We start from the raw sequence: 20,510 nt of genomic DNA, 5'->3' as shown, positions 1-20,510 counted from the left end.
ATGGCATTCACTCTAGGCTGGTGAGGGCTGCAGACAAGGACTTAGAAGAGAACGCTCTAGACTGAGTAAAGAAGTGTACAACGCTGGAGTGTGCAGGATGGCGGCCTGTGAATTCAGGGAGGAACCCCAGCTTTCTCGGAAGTGCTTGGAGTTACATGTGATGAGCACATTCCAGAAGGGTGCGTGCTGTCTCGATGGTGAGAGTGACCTGGAGCAGTGGTTCTAGGGTTCCGTCGAGGGTGAGACTGGACACGACTAACACTGGCTTGTGTGGGACACCCCTTATTCTTATAAATAAGGGAAAACCCTAAAGATTCGCTCCTTCCCTCCTAATGAAATCACTCAAGTGGTAGCTAGTGACTGAATGCGACCCTTTGTCGGGTCTCAGCACTAAGAGACAGGCATTGCAGTGAGAGGAGCTGAGGGTTCCTGTGGGGAGTAGGCTACCCCAGCTGAGGGTGCTGGTCTGCATGGAATGACCTTCCATGCCGAATTGCTTAGGGTAGAAATGGGGGGAGCAGATATCTGGCCAACTGTGGCTAGAGACGCAACTGGAACTTGCTCTGTAAAGGTTTTCTCTTTCCTGGCAGACACTATAGCCCCTCCCTGGCAAGACTTTTAGCTTCTCTTTTGCTTCTTGCCTCCTAACTTTTAACCAGGCTGGCCTCAAACTCAGAGATCTGCCTTCCTGTGCCTTCCGAGTACTGGGATTAAAGGTGGTCACCACCACCGCCCGGCTCCTTCCTCTTCTCTTTGATTTATTTTATTTTTAATTGTGTGCAGTGAATGTGTCTACATGTGGTTATTGTGCAGATGTCTGATGGCCAGAGGATTGGATCCCCCTGGGACTGCAGTCAGAGACATTTGTGAGCCAGTGTGGGTGCTAGCATCCAAACCCAGATTCTCTACAAGAACCTGAGTAGTCACTGAGCCACCTCCCCAGTCCACCGACTCTATAATTTTATTGGCTGTCTTTTTTTTATTGTCATTCAGAGTAAAGTCCGAGGTCCTGTCAGTGGGAGCCCAGATAGCATGAATGTGTCTCGGCTTAGTCACCCTGGTCAGCTAATGTCCCAGCCGTCCAGTACCTGTGACAGCTTGCCTGACTCAGCCAAGAAAAGGTAAGCTATGTAACAGTGCCAAGTGTAATAACGTTCAAGGACACACGGGAGACTAGGCCTGGACGAGCATGCTTGTCCCCAATCACTTCCGCCTGAGGATCTTGTATGCTTCTCGTTTTCGTGTCTGCCGGATCCTATGGACACAGGCATGTTTTATAAGTCTGTTCCCATAGTCCCTTGTCGCTTGCTAACCTGTCCAAGAGTTGGATTTCAAATTGTTTAATGAGAATTTTGAAATTGTTAGTCAGGCTGTACATTGATGCTAATTGTTCTTTAAAAACCACTCCAGGTTGCCCTCTTTGTCACCCCTGGGTCCCTGGCCTTGTCCCTTCCAGGCCCCTCCATCTGGAGTGACCAGGCTGCTGTTCCCACCCAGCGCCTCCCTTCATCCTCCTTTTCACCCCTTTTCTTTTCTTTTCCTTTTTTTTTTTTTAATTTTTGCTTTATTTTCTATTTCTGTATGTGGGAGGATGTGCTAAGGCACACCGCCAGGGTCAGAGGGCCATTTGTGGAAGCTGGTTCCCTTCTCCCCCCATGTGAACCCTGGGGATTGGACTCAAGTCACCAGACTTGGCCACAAGTACCTTTACCTGTTGAGCCATCCCATAGACCTTCTTTTCTCTTTCCTGGCAGACACTACAGCCCCTCCCTGGCAACACTTTTAGCTTCTCTTTCACTTCCTGCCTCCTAACTTTTAACCAAGTCTTCTGTTTACCTGGGGTGACATTCTGACCAAGACACTTGATCAGAAACCAATTGTGAGGTTTTTTTCTCCATTCTAGACAAGGTTTAAACTCTTTAAAGCATTTGCGAACACCTCAGTGTGGTTCTTGGGTTAGTCTCTTACAAATGGCTTGCTCTAGCCTAGTTCACCCTGAAGCAGCAGCAACAACAATAACAATACAGACTCTGGGGTCCCCCTGGAGACCCTCTGAATTGGGGTGGTGCCCAGCAGTTCCTTCTGACTGGTTCTGCTACACACTGGAGTACAAAGATTTGCTTACTGACAAGACAGACCCTCCTTCCTCAGATGTCCCTTGTGGTGGTTTCTACCTGCAAGGCACGCTACTTCCCGTCCTGCACACCCACTCACGGCCCCGTCTTGGGGGCTGCTTTGTTCATCTCCACTGACACTGTTCATTTCTTCTGCATACTGGGCCCCTTGCATGACAGGTGCTATTTTAATGCAGTGCTTGTTGGTCTAGTTGTCTTAGGCATAGGAAGGAGGTGGGTGATGGCCTACAGTGATCGTGGGGAGGGATGAACTGACTGGTAGAGGGTATAAGGTTTATTTGGGGGGTGATAAAACTTCCTGTAAGTAGTTATCAATAGTGATGGTTGTGCAGCTCTCCATATGCTGAAGCCATGAGTTGTCACAGTGTGAACAGGCAAGCTTTATACCATAAATTACATGACAATAAAGATGTTTAGGAAACTCCTATTCTTGATCCTAGGGAGTGTATAGTCTTTGATGTTTCATCGTATGTTACTATGGAGTCTTAACGCTTCCATCTCTTGTAAGCTTCTGGAGGTCAGACACTGATTCATTGACCTCTCAGCTATCTCTGGAGCTGACATGAGCCTTTAGCCTAGCTAGGAGCTCTGTGGCTATGCTCTTCTTTCCCACACAGAATGTCACGTTTGAAGGAGAAGGGAAGTCTGGGGCTCTGTCTTGGTACTTTTCCTCCAGCGGTACCCACAGCGCTCAGAAAGGTTCGGCTGTGAGCAGGAGCAGGGGTGACCGCCTTATCTCCCCGTGTCACAGGCTGTGGTTGGAAAAGGACACGTAGTTTGTTTGACTTGCCCCCGTGTCGTGAAGACAGTCCATGATAGCAGACCAGTTATTCAGTCTAGATGTGCCTTCCCAGACCTTCACGGTGTGTACACTTGTTATCCCTTTCCATACCTGTGAGCTGCTGTAGCACAGTGACAGAGCCCTTGACTAGGACGTGCTCAATTCCTGGTCACTCCCCCACCCCTCAAAAAAAACCTCAGAACACAGTTGATGGGGAACATTTTTTTTAAATTTATCTATTATGTATACAGTGTTCTGCCTGCATATATGCCTGTAGGCCAGAAGAGGGCGTCAGATCTCATTACAGATGGTTGTGAGCCACCATGTGGTTCTGGGAATTAAACTCAGGACCTCTGGAAGAGGTGCCAGTGCTCTTAACCTCTGAGCCATCTCTCCAGCCTGATGGGGAACATTTTTAGATTTCGACACTTTGGGGAGAAATTCAGTGATATGTAAATCAAAAAGAAGTCTTGGAACTAAAACAGTTAAGACAGCACAACAGGTAAAAGCGTTGGCTGCTATTGCAGAGGACCTGAGTGAGTTCCCAGCACCCACATGGCATTTCACAAGCGTCTGTAACGCCAATTCCAGGGGATCCAATGGCTTCTTTTGGCCTCCATGGGCACTGCATGTCCACTATGCACAAACATACATGTAGGCAAATGCCTAAGCACATAAAACAAAAACAAATCCTTTTAAAAAAAGTCTTTTGCTTTTTTTGCTATATGAAGATCTGTTTACTGCTCCATATGTTCAGCCATGCTGTCTGTCTCTCATGAAATTTAAGCATCTGGGTAGGGATTAACTAGACCCATGAAATCGCCAGCCAGCAATGCTGCGCTCTAAGACATGAGTGCTTCCTAAACTGTTTTTAGAACAGTGTGCAAGTTCCTTAGCGTGTTTGAAAGCAGGAGATTTGCTCTGGTAAGATCTTGATGATCTTGTTCTGGTAATCTGACCCTTGTCTTCAGTGAGGAATTGGTGGCTGAAGCACACGCCCTCCGCACCCGGCTAGAGAGCACGCTGCAAGATACCGTGAAGGAGCAAGACCGCAGCTTCACGGTAACAACCCTCGGGGACCCCAGATGCCCACTCCCTTCCTTTCTGTAGCAAAAGAGGAGAGGAGGAGGGAAAGCGACTTGGTGTCAGCCTTGGCACATACATTTTTAAGTTTTTTTAACTATTTCATGCTTAGAAATGCCATGTGCATCCGTCATCTTATTCCTTATGAGAATTAATCCCAGTGAGGAGGCAGCGGTGTTCCCAGAAGCCCCTTCCCTATCTTTGGGACCACTGCAGAGCATCTGTTTGTGTTGGGCACAGTACTGGGCTCCATGACAAAAGAGGAACCTGTCATGCATAGCCTGCAGCTCAGGGACTCAGGATTTAGCCACAGGCAGTGTCAGAGAAACTGACCTGAAGAAATCTAGCTGTGATTTGGGTGCTTTCAGACAAAGCGTAAATGATGATCAGTGTCTACATGGCCTTTTCCTGCTAACACAATTGTCTGCTCCCTGCTTTCACTTCTAATGTGGGGGAATTGGAAGAAACCCTGCCGCCAGTTGCCATCATCTCTAATCTGCTCATGTGTCTGTCACGTGTGAGCCTCCCTAACTCCTGCTGCTTTTTACCTCCTGGTACTGTTTCTTCCATCTCACTACTTGCTTGCACTTTAACCAGAGAAAGGGGAAGCCTCATCCGTTGGCATGGAAACATAGCTGAGTACCACATTCCTGCAGAGAGTGTGTGAGTGAGCTCTCTGTGTGACCTCCACGCTCCACAGGCACTGAGTTCCAGGAACTCCGGCTGGTGCCAGAACTGATGCTGATAACGTATGAACATCCTTTTAGATTGTGCTGCTTGCCTCCTGAAGAGGAAAGGTGTCCATGGCCGCTGAGTATTTAATGTGCCTGTTAACTTTCAGAGTCTAGACTGGAGCTGGTTACAGGTAGAGAACGACGAAAGGGGTAGCCTGGAGCAGGCCTGTGACTGAGGTTCCTATGGACTGACCCCATGCTCTGGATGTGATGATGCTTGGGTGTCTCCAGCACCCAGCTGGAAATCTCACTCTCCCAGCAACTGTGACGTTTGCCCTCGGCAGCCTGCTGGCCCCGTCTGCACACTGGACGTCCTCTGCCACAGAAGCACAGAAAGTACCAGTTACGGGCATTCACAGCATCGACGCTTCCTAGCTGCTTCCTCTGTCGTTAAGAAGAAAGCGTTGAGTAGTTTGCCACCCAGAGCATATGGCAAATGTTTGTCCTGAGTGTTTCCAGGCAGCAGCCAAGCTGCCCACTGTGGACCACTGCAGGGAGAGAGACCTGCCCTGCCCATCCTTCCTCACCCCACAGCTCGGGCTTCCTCTGCATCCAGAGGATCAAATCATAAGTTTGACGGTCCTGACTTTCTTCCTCTTTTCACCTCCCCACTGGCAAATATCATTTCTGCTTTCTATGCTGCTCATTGTGGCAAATGATCTTTAACCAAGTTGTAGTGATGCCAAGATCCCTGCAAGCCACAGAGTGTGCCACTTACAGAGCCAGGCAGACTGGAAATGCAGCTACCTTCTCTTGAGTCCCAAAGATTACCTGGAATCAGTTGTCATGAAGAAGAAAGACAGACGAAGGGTTTGTGCCTTCTGCTACCCTACTGAACACTCTGCCACTCCTCTGTGCCTGCCAGGTGTGTGTGTGTGCATGAGTGTGCATGTGCGTGAGTTTAGGATGGGATGTTGCTGCCTCTTCCTTACAGTAGCTAAGAGCATTGTTAAAATGGTTTATTTTATAAATAGTTTCTATATTTTATAACATTACTCAGATATATATTCTAGTATCAAATGTGTATTTCTACAATATACCATCACTAGTTCTTGTGAGCTCAAAACTCAACACCATAGAAAATTCTGTAAAATTGAATGGAGTATGTCTAGATCATGATCATTTCAACAAAACTTGTGTTTATCTGTGCGTGTGTGTGTGTGTGTGTGTGCGTGCATGTATAAAAGCAAAACAGGCTCAGGTTATCATAAACAGGTTTATTTGGTTAGAAAAGAAACAAACTGGGAACAGGAATTTCAAAGTGGCCACCACAGAGTCGGCATGAAGCATCAATGGTCAAGTGTTCAGAAGGGACTTTGTACTTTGATTGCTTCTTAGAGAGTCAAACTGTACACTGGTAAACTATCTGAAAACTCATAATAAAGACCCTGGCTTAAACTTAATGTAAACTGATCCTTGAGTAATGTCATTTGACCATAGAGCCCCGCCCTCCTGTGTGCTCAAGGTCTACTAACATCCAGAAGTACTGGAGTCAAGAAAACATGATTTTAGAACTCCTGGAAAGGGCATAGTGGGAATAAGACCAGAAAGGCTGGGAGGAGATTGGGAAGGGAATGAATGTTGGGCTAAGAGCTGTGGTTTAATAAACAGTCGGGAGTCACAGAAAAACTTTATGCAAGAAAATGACATTAACCCAAAGCACTAATTTGGAAAGTTTGTCACTAGACCTTCATAATTATGACAAGGTGAAATTCAAGGCTTATTTTTGTTTCCACAAAAAATGAATGTCTTAGTTTGTGTTTCTATTGCTATGACGAAACACCACGATCAAAAAGCAAGTAGGGGAGGAAAGAGTTTATTTGCCTTATAATTCTACATCACAGTTCATCATCAAAGGAAGTCAGGCAGGAATCTGGAGGCAGGAGCTGATGCAGAGGTCATGGAGGGGTTTTCATTACTGGCTTGTTCCCCAGGACTTACTCAGCCTGCTTTCTTATAGAACCTAAGATCACCTACCCAGGCCTGGCCCCACCCACAATGGGCTGGTCCCTTTTCTGTCAATCACTAATTAAGAAAATGTCCTACAACCTGATCTTATGGACGCATCTTCTCAATTGAGGTTCCCTATGTTCAGATAACTCCAGCTTGAGTTAAGTTAGCTAGCCAGGACCATAAAATAAATACATTTTCCCCCTTCTGAGTACAGGTGAAATTCTGGAACACTGCCTTAAATGAATCAGAGAGGGCAGACTAAGCCAGGATCTGAAGACTGACAATTACTGCGAGTTCCTTGGGGGCCTGTTCTAAGCCAGCTAGTGGAGTCCCACAAAAAAAAAAAACCAGGGAAAAAACTTTCTCCAACTATAACGAATGACATAGCTAAAATAAATTTATTCTTAACGTGTGTTGTGGGGTGCTGCGGGTTGCATTCCGCCACCCAGCTCCCGCCACGGGCTAGCTTTACCCGAAATAACAACACACAAATTGTATTCTTTTAAACACTGCTTGGCCCATTATATCTAGCCTCTTCTTGGCTAACTCTAGCACCTAGACTAGCCCATTTCTAATAAAGTGTGTAGCACCGAGGTGTGCTTACCGGGAAGATTCTAGCCTACGTCCATCCTGGGCCAGAGCTTGATTGCGTCTGCCTCAGAGAGCAGAGCTATGGCGTCTGCCCAGGAGAGGGGAGCATGGCGTCTCTGAGCTCACTTCCTCTTCCTCCCAGCATTCTGTTCTGTTTACTCCTCCCACCTATGTTTTAACCTATGAGGGCCAAGCAGTTTCTTTATTATAATTAACCAATGACCTTCCTCCATCAAACGTGTAAGGCAAGAAATTGAAATCTAGGTTTCAGCAAGACTGTACTTCCCCTAAAGGTTTGGGAAGGGAACTTTTGCCGTCCTCGTCCCATTGAGTTATTATTTCCAGATAAGCCTCAGCTTGGGTTAGCATCTCTTCTTAGGGATCATTGGATCACCTACTTTTCTCTCATTTTGAGGCCAGCCTGGTCTACAGAGTGAGTTCCAGGAGAGCCAGGGCTACACAGAGAAACTCTTGGGGAAAAAAGTGTTCAATATCCCTAGTCATCAGGGAAATGCAACTAAAACTGCTTTGAGACCTGCCTTACCCCAGTCAGAACGCAAGCATCGGGAAGTCTTATAACAAGTGTTGAAGAGGTTGCGGTGAAAGAGGAACCCTTATTCATGGCTGGCAGGGGTGCAAACTAACACAACCATCATGGAAATGAGAGGTTCCTCAAAGATGAAAACTGGAACTATATGACACAGCATTTCACTCCGAGGCTTATACTCAAAGACTCCCACACCCACACCTCGAGATATCTGCATGCCCATTTTTGTTGCTGCTTCGTTTACTATAGCAGGGAACTGGAACAAACCCAGATGTCTATCAACAGATGAATGGATAATAAAAATCTGGTACATATATAAAGTGGGATATTATTCCTCTCTATAGAAAAAATGAAATCACAAGCTTCGAGAAAATGGATGGGTTTAGAATGTATAATATTAAGGGAGGATACACAACCATACAACCTCAAAAGGAAAACAGGCTGCATGTTCTACTTGATGTGTATTCTGGCCTCTAAAGCATCTGGATATACAAATGTACACCTGCGTATAGGGCAACATTTAGGAAGGAGAGCAAGAACGATATTAAGCGATGAGGATGTGATGCAGGAAAAAGACGGATAAGGTCGGGCGAGAGGACGGGTAGAAAGCGGCTTGCTGTTCTGGTTTTACCACCCACAGTCTTTCCTGCCAGTCCTCACATCTCTGTCCCAGTGAACTTGTTCCAGTTTGCGCAGAACTTTGTAGCTGATGCTTTGGGGTGGGCTTTCCTGCTTCTACAGGGACTCCACCCCAGGTGTTATCCTCATGCCCCCCTCGTCTTCACCATGACTCTGCATGGTCCCTTTTATGAGAGAGGTATTTTTTAAACATTCTCTCTAAATCAGGGGTTCCCAGTCTTCCTAATGCTGTGACCCTCAAATACAGCTCCTCATGTTGTGGTGACCCCCAACCATAAAATTCATAACTAATTTTGCTACTGTTATGAATTATAATGTAAGTGTCTGTGTCTTCCAATGGTCTTCAGTGACCCCTGTGAAAACGTTTGACCCCAGAGGGGCCGCGGCCCACAGGTTGAGAACCAGTGCTCTCACTGGACCCTGTCTCTCACTGCCCAAGGGTTGTCCTATTTCCTTGTTTAATTTTGTTTATTCCTGCAGTGTTGTGGGTGCACAGTGTTGAAGACCTCATTTCTGCTAAGCATGCGCTCTCACAGAGAATCACTCATATTCTTGACCCGTTTTCAGGCCACGTCATCACTCCCTGTCAAGGAAAGTGCTCACGACTTGACTTGCCATTACTTTGGGTGTATCCCACACCCAAAGCAGTGCCTTGTCCTTCGTAATAAAAGTAAGTCGTTTATCTAAAGCATTTCTGTATTATGAAAATAATAATAATGTGTTGATGGGCCTGGTGGTCCCAGCACCCACGAGACTGAGGCAGGAGGATTTCTGTGAGTTCGAGGCCAGCCTGCGTGATCTACATATTGCAGTCTGGACTACACGGAGACTTCCCATCTCAGAACAAAATAAAAGCTAAAACTAAACAAGCCACAACAACAATTATGGAAATTTTAAAGTTAAGATTGGGGCAGAAAATAAAAGCGTATGTTCCAAAATGCTAATAATGGCTAAGCTGGAGGACAACTGATTTTAATTTTCCTTTCCTTCTCTTTTCAGATTTACTTACACTAGTATGTACCATAACAATTTTAACTTTGTGCTCAAATCACTCGCTGCAATTGCAGTTACTATGAACCCCATGAGGTACACTTACAAATATAGCGCAGGTGTTATATTTCAATTCTAACAAATTGTAAGGTTTTCGCATATAAGCTGTGTGGTATGAGGGCTCCTTGCTGATCATCCAGGTCAGACACTTCCTGTGGTCTTTTCGTAACTTTAGCTCCTCCCACAAAAGGCACGGGTATTTAATAAGACAAAACACATCTCCAGCCATTGGTTGACCAAGTTTTGGTTGGCATATTTCATTCCCTGTTTTACCCGGTGCCCAAGAGCACAGAGCAGCTCTTGGATCCTAACAGCCGACCTGGTGCTGGCAGTCCTCACATAAAGTACAGGCCATGCCTTCCCCGGCTGTTGCCCACAGCAGCCGACGTCCACCGCCTTCTGCACCTCGGGCTCTAAAGAGGACCGCTCTCCTACCCGGAGGGCAGATTTGATGTCAGGTTAACCCACTAAAGGGCTAACTCTGACCTCCCAACTCCCCGCCGCCGCCGCCGCCGCCGGACTCCCTGCTTCTGCCCCGGCGCCCTCTAAGCCCCGCCCCGCCCCGCCTGGCGCGTGACGTCACCACGCTGCGCACTGTCAGGAGCCGCCATTGTCCCACCGGTGGCTCCCAGGTGCGGGTTCCCGGCGCCATGAGCAAACGCAAGGCGCCGCAGGAGACCCTCAACGGCGGCATCACAGACATGCTCGTGGGTGAGTCCCGGGCCGCCCTCCGGTGCCTCTCCTCAGCCGGGCCTCGCTGCTGTCTCCCTGGTCGCAGCCGCAGCGTCCGTGCCGGCCACGTCCGTCCCGGGAGGAACCCACCCACACCCCCTTCCCGGGACCGCCGTTCCCGGCTGTGCGCCTGTTTACTCGAGCTCTTTGTTGTCTTTTTCAGAACTCGCAAACTTTGAGAAGAACGTGAGCCAGGCAATCCACAAGTACAACGCGTACAGGTACGTTGTAAGCTGGCGCTCCTGGCTGAGGTAGTCTTTTAGCAAGAATGGGGTGACGGGTGTCCAGGGGACTTTTGGACGATCAGAGGGAGGTTTTAAAAAATGAAAAACCGAGTGGCACTTTATTTAACATGTACAGAATTTTGACTGAGCCTTATAGAGTTGATTCAAGTGAGTTTCCAATTCGGACTGACAGTAGATGTACTCTGATACGTGTATTCTCACCTTTATCTTGAATGACTGGAAATACAACGTGGCTTTAAAACAATGAACAGCAGCAGATGAGTTCTGTCTTATGGACTAGATGTGGCCGGCACTCGGGAGGCAGGGGCAGTCGGATCTATAAATTCGAGGCCATTTTGGGCTGCAGAGCAAGTTCCAGAACAGTCAGGGCTACACGGGAAAACACTGTCTCAAGCAAAACAAAACAAAGAAATAGCTGTGGTTCAAGAAATCACGTTTGTTCTGTTTGGACTATGACTGATCCTGTCACCTTCTGAAAACCATTGCCATCCCCACAGACCTCAGAATGCACCCTCTGAGGTACCCAGCCTGTATCCCCAGTCACCTACTTCTCCGATGTCAGCTACTTAGCCTATAAACATGCCCAAAGCCCTCGGCTTTCGAAACAAACCATCCTCATTTTCCCAAGCTAGCTCTTACTGCCTTACAATTAGTGTGCGTTAGTAGTCTATCCCATGCCTGAATTTACTCAGGAGTCATTCTTTATTAGTATTTTATCTGCTATTCATTTTACTTTTGAGATTATTATTACATCATTTCCTCTTTCCTTTTCTCCCTCCAAACCCTTCCATAGATAACCTTGATCTCTTTAAAATTCATGGCCTCCTTTTTTATTAATAATTGTTATAACTGTACATATTTGTATATACATATATATTTCTAAATACATAAATATAACCTATGCAGTCCATATAATGTTATTTGTAGGTATGGTTTCAGGGCTGACCATTTGGTCTTAGATAACCGATTGGTGTACTCTTCTCTGGGGAAGACTATTGCTCTACTCTCAGCGCGCCTTCATTTCCTGTGTAGGGCTGAGGTCTTGACCACATTGGCGTGTCTGTTATTTTCATCCTTGTTCAGCTCATGTTTAGGCAGTCATGTTAGTGAGACTTTATGGGTGTAGCACCTGATATTATTACGCGACAAATCTCATAGCAAACTTCCTGATCCTCCTGCTCTCCCAATCTCTCCATTTCCTCTTCCACAACGTTCCCTGAGCCTGGGGTTTAGGAATTGTTTTGTAGAGGAATCCATTAGGACTTGGCTCCGTGGCTCTGCAGTTTGATTGGTTGTGGTTTTTTTTCTAATGGCCTCTGTCTTTTGCAAAGAGAGGGAAAGACTACACTTAGCTCTGGGTCTAAGGATGAACATTTAGAATATAGTTAGGGATTATGTTGCTTTAGGAAAGAGGTGGTTATAGATTCTTCGCTAGCCGTGGGCAGTTGACTATGTTTCCAGTACCAGGCATGGTTTCCCTCTTGATGAGTGACTCTTCTGTACAATTGAGAGCTGCTGGTTAGCACTAAGAAGTGTGTGTCTCTGCTGCACCCTTAGGGTTGTCCTGCCATGCAGGTAGTCATCGTGGTTCATAGGTGTCGTAGCTGTGTGGGACTGTCGGTTACCTCCCTTCTTTGGGAGCTTGCCTGGTTGCCTTCTGGGACCAGGAAAGTTAGTCTTCAGAGAGGGGACATTCACGTTAGTTCCAGCTCAGAGGCCTGTTTCTGAAGTGCATGGTGTCTTCAGGAATAGGGACTTTCCTTCTACCTCTGGGGTGCCACCAAAGGCAATAGCCTCTATGTTTTGGGGAGTCTCTAAGACAGCCCTGGCCAAAAACTCAAAAGAGGGCTTTTTGTGCCTGGCCTTGGATTTTTGTTAGGTGTGTTTTGGCAGTTGGAGGGGGCATTGTCTGCCCAGATTTTAAACTATGTGTGTATATTGATGCAGACTTACATTTATTATAGGCTTTTTTTTGGAAAATGTTAATAATATGATTCCTTGTGGTACTTTCAGACATGCTTACTGTTATTTTATCCTTCTTCTGTATTTATCTCTCCTCACTCCCTAATTATAGCCCCATCTTTTTCTCTCACTCCTCACCCTGTCATCACTTACACCTTGCTATTCTTCCTATTGCTCCCCCAAAGCCTCAACTCTACCTGGTTTGCGGTTACTCCAGGGTATGCACTCACATCTGAAGATTTGGAGCTAGGAGCCTCCAGTGAGAAGAAGAACACGTGATATTTATCTTTCTGGGTCTGGGTTACTCAGTATGACCTTTTCTAGTTACATCCATTTACTTGCAAAGTTAGTGCTTTCATTTTTATTTTATTTTGCTGTTGTTAGTTTTGTTGTTATTGTTGTTTTAGGCAGGGTCTTTCTATATACCTTTGACTTTGCTGAAACTCATTCTGTAGATCAGACTAGCCTCAAACTCACAGAGATCCTACTGTGTCTACCTCCCAAGTGCTAGGATTAAAGGTGTATGCCGCCACATCCAGCTAATTTTTTAAAATTATTTATTTATTTATTTATTATGTATACAATGTCTGCATGTATGCCTGCAGGCCAGAAGAGGGCGCCAGACCTCATTACAGATGGTTGTGAGCCACCATGTGGTTGCTGGGAATTGAACTCAGGACCTTTGGAAGAGCAGGCAATGCTCTTAACCACTGAGCCATCTCCCCAGCCCCAGCTAATTTTTTTTTATAGCTGAATAGTATTCTACATTCTTATTATCCATTTGTTGACTGAAGAACATTTAGGTTGCTTCCGTTCCCTTGCTATTGTAAATAGAGCAGCAGTGAACATGACTGAGCAAGTGTTCTTTGGCGTGTACCGAGGAGTGGTGTAGCTGGGTCATATGGTAGGTTCCTTTTTAGCTTTTTGAGAAACTTCCAGGTTACTTCCCTGAGTGGCTGCATCAGTTTGCAGTTCCACCAACGTGAACGAGGTTCCTGTCTCCCCTCACTTTCTCCAGCATTTGTTGTTGGTTGTTTCATTGACCTTTGCCATTCTGACTGGGTTAAGATGAAATTTCAAAGTTGTTTTGATTTTCATTTTCCTAATTGCTCGAGATGATGACCATTTTTTTTTTTTTCAAGACAGGGTTTCTCTGTAGCTTTGGTGCCTGTCCTGGAACTAGCTCTTGTAGACCAGGCAGGCCTTGAACTCTCAGAGATCCGCCTACCTCTGCCTCCCCAGTGCTGGGATTAAAGGTGTGCGCCACCACCACCCTGCTGATGACCATTTTTGAGATATTTCTTAGCCATTTTTATATTTGTTTGAGCTCTCTGTTCAGATCCCTGGCCCATTTTTTGAATAACTCACTGGTTTGGTTTTGTTATTGTTGTTCATTAGGTTGGTTTTTATTATTATTATTTGGTTTTTTTTTGAGTTCCTTGTATTAATCCTCTGTCAGGTGTATAGCTGGCAAAGATTCTCTCCCATTCCATGGCTTCCTCTTCACCTGATTGTTTCTTTAGCTGTGCAGAAGTTTTTAGTTTTATGAAGTCCCACTTGTCAGCTGTTGGCCTTCATTCTTGGTCAAATGGATTCTTACTCAGAAATTCCTTTCCTACACGTTTATCATGGAGGGGTCTGCCTATGTTTTCTTCTAGAAGTTTTAGGGTTTCCGACTTCAGGTTTAGGCTTTTGTTCAGGGTGATAGTTGCGCATCTGTTTTCTTTCTGCCGCTTGTGGACGTCCAGCTTTCCCAGCAGCACTGGTGGAGGATGCTTTCTGAATCTGAACCATATGAAGGATGCTGATTCAAAGCTTGCACCACCTTCTGGAGAGCCTCCAGGCTGCTGCCATCCAATTGGTGCTGTAACCGTGTCTTCAAATCACCATTCTGTCTTGCTATCCGACCAGCTGCTTCAGGATGGTAGGGAACACGGTAAGACCAGTGGATTCCGTGAATGTGGGCCCACTGTCACACTTGGTCTGGTCAGAAGCAATGCTGTGTGGAACACTGTGATGGTGGATAAAGCATGTAAGCCCATGGATGGTAGTTTTGTCAGAAGCATTGTGTCTGGGAAAGGCAAATCTGTAAACTTAATAAGTATCTACTCCAGTAAGGCAAAGTGTTGTCCTTTCCATGGGAGAAGTGGTCCAGTGTAGTCAGCCTGCCACCAGGTCTGTGGCAGATCATTTAGGAAGTGTTGGTCTCTGCTGTTGGCACACCTGGCGCTCTCGAGCAGCTGTAGCCAGGTCAGCCATGGCAGTCCGTGTTGTCGAGCCCACGCATAGCCTCCATCTTCTTCCCCAGATCCTTTTCTCACCAATTTTCAATCAGGCTCTTTCCAAGTCTTTGAACATCCAGTGATCCAGTTTTAAGTTTTTACATAGTATAAAACCAGCTATATTTGTTTAAAAAAAAAAAAGTGGGTTTTTGTGTGTTTATTTCAGTTAAGAAAAAAATTAAGTGTTTGCTGGATTTTCAATCATTTTTCTTTTTTTTTTCTCCCCCCCCCTTTTTTTTTGTATAGAAAAGCAGCATCTGTTATAGCAAAGTACCCACACAAAATCAAGAGTGGAGCAGAAGCTAAGAAATTGGTAAGCTTAATGAGTATGTAGTTGAAGAGTTCATACATGTAAACATTTGATATGTTTCTATAAAATGAACTCACCTCTCTGAGTGCCTTTGACCACCACAGACCAATTTCACTGCTCCTGGTTTCTTAGAATAGTATTAATACTTTTCGAGCTCAAATACTTTTATTTGGAAAGAAGACATTATGCAGTCTGTTTCCTTTCTATACTTTGCCATATACACTCATTCTCAAGCTGAAACTCACCTTAAATGTGAGTCCTTCAGACGACCATGGTCACAGGGAATGCTGTTAGTCTAGTTCTAGGGGTCCCTCAGCCATCCTGTGATTCCCAGGAATTTGTGTGGGTTAGTACTCTCTAGTAGAACTCACCAGCCAGCCTACACCCTGTATTAGGGTAGCACTGTTCTCTAATTTCTGTGAGGCCAGAAGTGTCATGGTTCCTAGAGAGCCACATGTCATGGTGATTTGTGATCTCATGGGGAATATCCGGGGTATCTGCCTGTTGATGTTCTTTCTCATCCAAGCCTCCCCAAGTAAGCTGCAGTTCCTTACATTTAAGGACCATACCTGACTTCTCTTTTGTTGACGAGGCCAAGCTAACATGATCTTTGAATGGTTCGGGTACTGAGAGCGTTGCTTCTCCCCATCATTTATTTATGTTTCACAAAAGCCCTCTGGACTTGAACTACTACCATGTGGTTGTCCTTGACGTTCTCACAAGAGCCTTGGGATTATGAACCATCTCTGTCCTTATATTTTCATTGTTCGGTATTACGGTAAATCTGGTACTCTTATAGCTGAATGAGAAACTTCACATCAATCACGTGTCACATCTTAACCTTGAGTTTGTTACTCAGTAACAATGCTCCAGTGTGTGGGTTTTAAATCCTTTGTGCTGTAAGTTGATCTTATCTAAATATACAGTAAGCAACCACATTTTAAATGCACTGGACTTTAATTCTTGTTCTGTGTCTCTGTTTTGACGTAAATGTAAACAGTCGTTCCTATTTCCATTTGTCCTTTTATCGCCACTGACAAGCCTTTTAGACCATTGTTGCAAAGAACCCAGTGATTTTTATAATGGTTGTTGAAAACCTGATATAGGTCATCCCAATCTGAATATAGTCTCCAAAGCAATAAAAATAATCCAAAACTTTTATGACTGAACTAAACATTAAAAATACTATGATTTTTTATGATTTTATCTAACAATCTCAGACCAATCTGCTGTCTGGCTCCTGTGGATGCTTCTGAATAATTCTAGAAATCTGAGATTTCCAAAATGTGTTGTTTGCCTTTTATTCTGTTATATTAGGTATAGAAATAGCCAGGGTCTGAATTGCTGGTAGCCAGTATACTACTGAGTAAAATTATTGATTACTATCTGTAAACAGTTTATCTTTTTATTACCCAATTTTTAAAATGAGAAGCCTGAGTAATTTCTTATATCTAATCTTCCTAAATCTTTTGTATGCTTCTTGGTAAGTATTCCTTTCCAAAGTTAAATATGTTCTCAGTAGTTTTTGAGGCTTTTATAAATTATCAAATAAATACAGAACATAAAAAGGTGAATGTGGGGGCAGACGTTATGGCACATGCCTTTAATCCCAGCACACAGGACACAGGTGCAGGCCAATCTTAATGAACTCAAGACCAGTTTGGTCTGCATAGTGAGTTTCAGGTCAGTCAGAGCTCGTAGTGAACCCTGACTTTTTTTAGGGGGAAGGGGGGCGGGGAAGAAAGCAAGAAACTGAGTCATGTCATATTATTGTGCATACTGGAGGTTTAAACAGGGCTGGCCAGATGGATCAGTAGATAAAGGCGCTTGCTGCTGAGCCTGCTGAACCTGAATTCAGTCCTTGGGACCACGTAGTAGAAGGAAAGAAGGGACTCTAGCAGTTGCCCTCTGACCTCTAAGTGCACATTGTGGCGTGTGTGCTTACACTCTCACCAATAATCACAAAACTTCATTAATTTAGATTGAGACAAAATGTGATGTTGTGCCTGTCAGATTACCAAGTGTGATATGACATGTGGACAGAAATGGTTACTGCTTAAGGTACAATCTTTCTGATGCATTATTTGACAGAGTATATATATCTTTTCCCCCCCGTTTTTGAGACCAAGATCTCATTATGTAGCCTTGGCTGGCCTGGAACTCTCACAGATCCCCTGCTTCAGCCTTGGCAGAACTGGCATTAAAGGTGGCTCTATGAAATGTGTATATTTTGACCCAGGATTTTCACTTCAAAGACTTGGTCCTCATGGAGCTAATAAATAGCAAGAATTCACTAGTTCTTAACCTTGAGCAAGTCCATGCATAAGCACTGGGGAAATGCAGTAAAAAGACGGGATCTTTATTCTTTCATGGTTTACATTTGAGATGACTGCTATCTAGTATGGCAACCATGGGCCTCCTCTAGCCATTGAATTCTTGAAATGCGGTTACTGTAGCTGAAGAACACAAAGTCTCAAGTACAGTTAAATTGTCGTGTGACTAGTGTAATACTGGCAAGACCTCGTGGATGTGTCAGTCTGGGGGTGTCCTAGCCTCAGTGCTCTGTGGCAATGTAGAAGTGCAGGTTGCTGGTCTTTCTACCTACCTAAGACTTAGCAAATCAGAAACTCTAGGGTGAGACTTGGTATTCTGTGTTTTAAGAGTGTATTTGCTTTTTTGTTGTTGGTGGTGATGGTTTTTCAAGATAGGGTTTCTCTGTAGCCCTGGCTGTCCTGAAACACTCTCTGTAGACCAGGCTGACTCAGATTGGCCTCCCTCTGCCTCCTAAGTGCTGGTTGAAGGTGTGTACCACCACTATCCAGTTTTTTTTTTTAATTAAAAAGAAAATTTTGTTATGTGTATATGTATGTGGTTATGTGGGTTTATGTGCCCCATGTGCATACAGGAGCCTATGGAGGCCAGAAGAGGACATAGGAGTCCCTGGAACTGAAGTTACAGTTGTGAGCCACTCTGTAGGTGCTGGGAACTGAACCCGATCTTCTGCCACAGCAATCAATGCTCTTAGCTGTTGAACCTTTTCTCTAGTCGCAATATATCTACTTTGTCTTAGCACACTTAAACAGATTTATTTTACCAATAAATACTGCGGTTTTGTGGCTGCATATTAGTTCATTTTATGAATTTATTTAACAGATATCCTACTTGTGAACCTTAGATTGGTTTTCAAATATTTGACAAAATTATAATGGTACCATGGACAGTCCTGTTCTCAGAGAGTCTCAGTTAAATAAATAGTACAAGTGAATGTTAAAGGATGGGCATACAGGTGATTTTTTTTCCTACTTAATTTTTAGAGTCATGAGATTTATAAGCAATCTTAACACTGTGTGTAACTTTATTTTCACATTTCCCTCTTTTTTTTTTGGTTAAAAATTGTTTGCATTAATTTATGCATGTGTGCAGTGGTACACACATGGAGGTTGGAGGACAGCTTGCAGGAACCCGTTTTCTTCTTCCACCATGTGGGTTCCATGGGTTAAACTCAGGTCATCAGGCTTGGCAGCAAGTGCTCTTACCCACAGAGCCATCTTGCCAGCCCCATTTTCTCAGTTCTCCATAATAAAAGTAGGGTGCTTGTGTGTACTGGGAGCACGTCCAGGTTCTTTCATGAGCCCGGCAACCACTTTACCACTGTCCTGCATTTCCAGCCCCCAGAAGTTAATTTTGTGTAAACAAGAGTCATTTAAAGTTATTTACTAGGCTTTCTCTGTCCATCTTTTAAGCATTTTATTCTGGGGAGTTTCTTCCCAGTGATTACTTTTTCATACCTTCTGCTTCAGAACTTGTCCAATAACCCCTTGCTTCTTACTCCTCAATGTTATCTTTTAGTGATTTGGTAGACATTATATTTATATGACTTCTTTATTTTTAATTTTCTGTGTAGCCGGGAGTAGGAACAAAAATTGCTGAGAAGATCGATGAATTTTTGGCAACTGGAAAATTGCGTAAACTTGAAAAGGTAACATTTTAATTTAATTTTTTGTTTGATCACAGTATCCTCCCTTATGGCACAGAGCAAAATAATTGACGTAATTCACCTTAGTGAGACCCAGAAGCAAAAGTGATAATTGGCGTTAAACATCCCATTTTTAAAAATGTTGCTTCTGTAGCACTCCGTGGGCCTCCCATTACCTACCGTATGTGGCCCTTGAGAGACTGTCTGGTAGAGTTGCCTCTCATTGTACCATTCAAAGTGATATGTCTTGATGAAAAAGCATTGTCACTCATTTATTCAGTCTGTGCCTGAACTCTTCTGAGCATTTTAATGGTTTTTGTTTGATTTTAATTTTTGATATAATTTTTGGTCTTTTGTGACTAGTCCTTTTAATAAAAGAATTAGAAAATTGAAAACTGAAAGGGCAGTGGGTATTAAATGTTCATATTACAAAAGTAACTACACAAGGTGATCATTTATAGTTCTCTAGATCTAATCATTTTATAAAATATGTATAAACCAAAACCAAATACTGTGCGTATTGAATAAATTAGAGATGAGATGTCTTTACTACTCTGTTATCGCCCACAAGCTACTCAGGTCACGTGTGTTTTCTGCAAATGCAATGATTTTGTGCTTTGCTTTTTGCATGTTGGTGTATTTCCAATAAGATCACTTCAGTTCACAGAGCATTCCTAAGTCAGTAATAGATTGTTTTTCTTAAAGATTCGTCAGGATGATACGAGTTCGTCCATCAATTTCCTGACTCGCGTTACTGGCATTGGGTAAGAACTCTTTCCTAAGCAGTCAGAGCTGTAGCTCAGTCTTACTATGATGTTACCCAAACTAAGTACATGCTTCTTCCTTCAGAACTTGCACTTCTCTACCTACCTTCGGGCCTTTGCCCATTCAGTTTGTCCTTGCATAGCACGGGGATCTGCAGCTGGTCCTCGAGCTGCTGTTCTGTTAGCCCACCCAGGGCAGGTGGTGTTGCCACCTTCCCGAACCAGCCTGGTTCCCAGACAGTGCTTTCTTCCCCCCAAACCCAGCACTTGCTTCTGCGTCTTTTTATTGTAGACTGTGTCTGCTGCATGTTTATCTTAAGGGTTTCTTCACAGCCCTTTTTAAAATTTGGGCTAGTAAATTTTTTATCTTAAAATTAATTTGGGGCTAGCAACAAAGAGAACTTCTTGAACACTGAAAGTTTAGCATGGAATATTAGGCCTGTGGTACTTTTATTCTTTCATCCTTATGAATCAAGACATTCCTTCAGCTGTATAATAGTTGCCTCATTAACTGACCTTTATTCAGGGTTTTTTTTTTTTGTTTGTTTTTTTTTTTTGGTTTTTCGAGACAAGGTTTCTCTGTAGCTTTGGAGCCTGTCCTGGAACTCCCTTTGTAGACCAGGCTGGCCTCGAACTCACAGAGATCCGCCTGCCTCTGCCTTCCGAGTGCTGTGATTAAAGGCGCGCCACTATCGCCCAGCTTCAGGTTTTAAACATAATAAACTG

At 44.3% G+C, this 20,510-nt stretch overlaps 2 protein-coding genes across 2 annotated transcripts in view; both read left to right on the top strand.

The window, feature by feature from the left end:
* Ikbkb (inhibitor of nuclear factor kappa B kinase subunit beta) overlaps positions 1-6,144 on the top strand; it is a 47,400-nt gene extending 41,256 nt beyond the window's left edge. Inside the window, exons 20-22 of the mRNA XM_026786855.1 lie at positions 994-1,121; positions 3,888-3,978; positions 4,841-6,144. Coding sequence (XP_026642656.1) covers positions 994-1,121; positions 3,888-3,978; positions 4,841-4,909 — 288 coding nt within the window. The 3' untranslated portion in view covers positions 4,910-6,144. The remainder of the gene's footprint in view (positions 1-993; positions 1,122-3,887; positions 3,979-4,840) is intronic.
* Positions 6,145-10,104: 3,960 nt separating this feature from the next.
* Positions 10,105-20,510, top strand: part of Polb (DNA polymerase beta) — a 28,258-nt gene continuing 17,852 nt past the window's right edge. The window contains exons 1-5 of the mRNA XM_005362419.3: positions 10,105-10,224; positions 10,409-10,466; positions 14,981-15,047; positions 18,949-19,023; positions 19,726-19,784. Of these exons, the coding sequence (XP_005362476.1) occupies positions 10,164-10,224; positions 10,409-10,466; positions 14,981-15,047; positions 18,949-19,023; positions 19,726-19,784 (320 nt within the window). The 5' untranslated portion in view covers positions 10,105-10,163. The remainder of the gene's footprint in view (positions 10,225-10,408; positions 10,467-14,980; positions 15,048-18,948; positions 19,024-19,725; positions 19,785-20,510) is intronic.

The sequence above is a fragment of the Microtus ochrogaster genome, linkage group LG7_11 (assembly GCF_000317375.1).
Source record: "Microtus ochrogaster isolate Prairie Vole_2 linkage group LG7_11, MicOch1.0, whole genome shotgun sequence".
In the NCBI taxonomy this organism is placed as follows: Eukaryota; Metazoa; Chordata; class Mammalia; order Rodentia; family Cricetidae; genus Microtus; species Microtus ochrogaster.
Note: the sequence above shows the minus strand (reverse complement) of the source record. Positions and strands in the feature narration are given on the sequence as shown.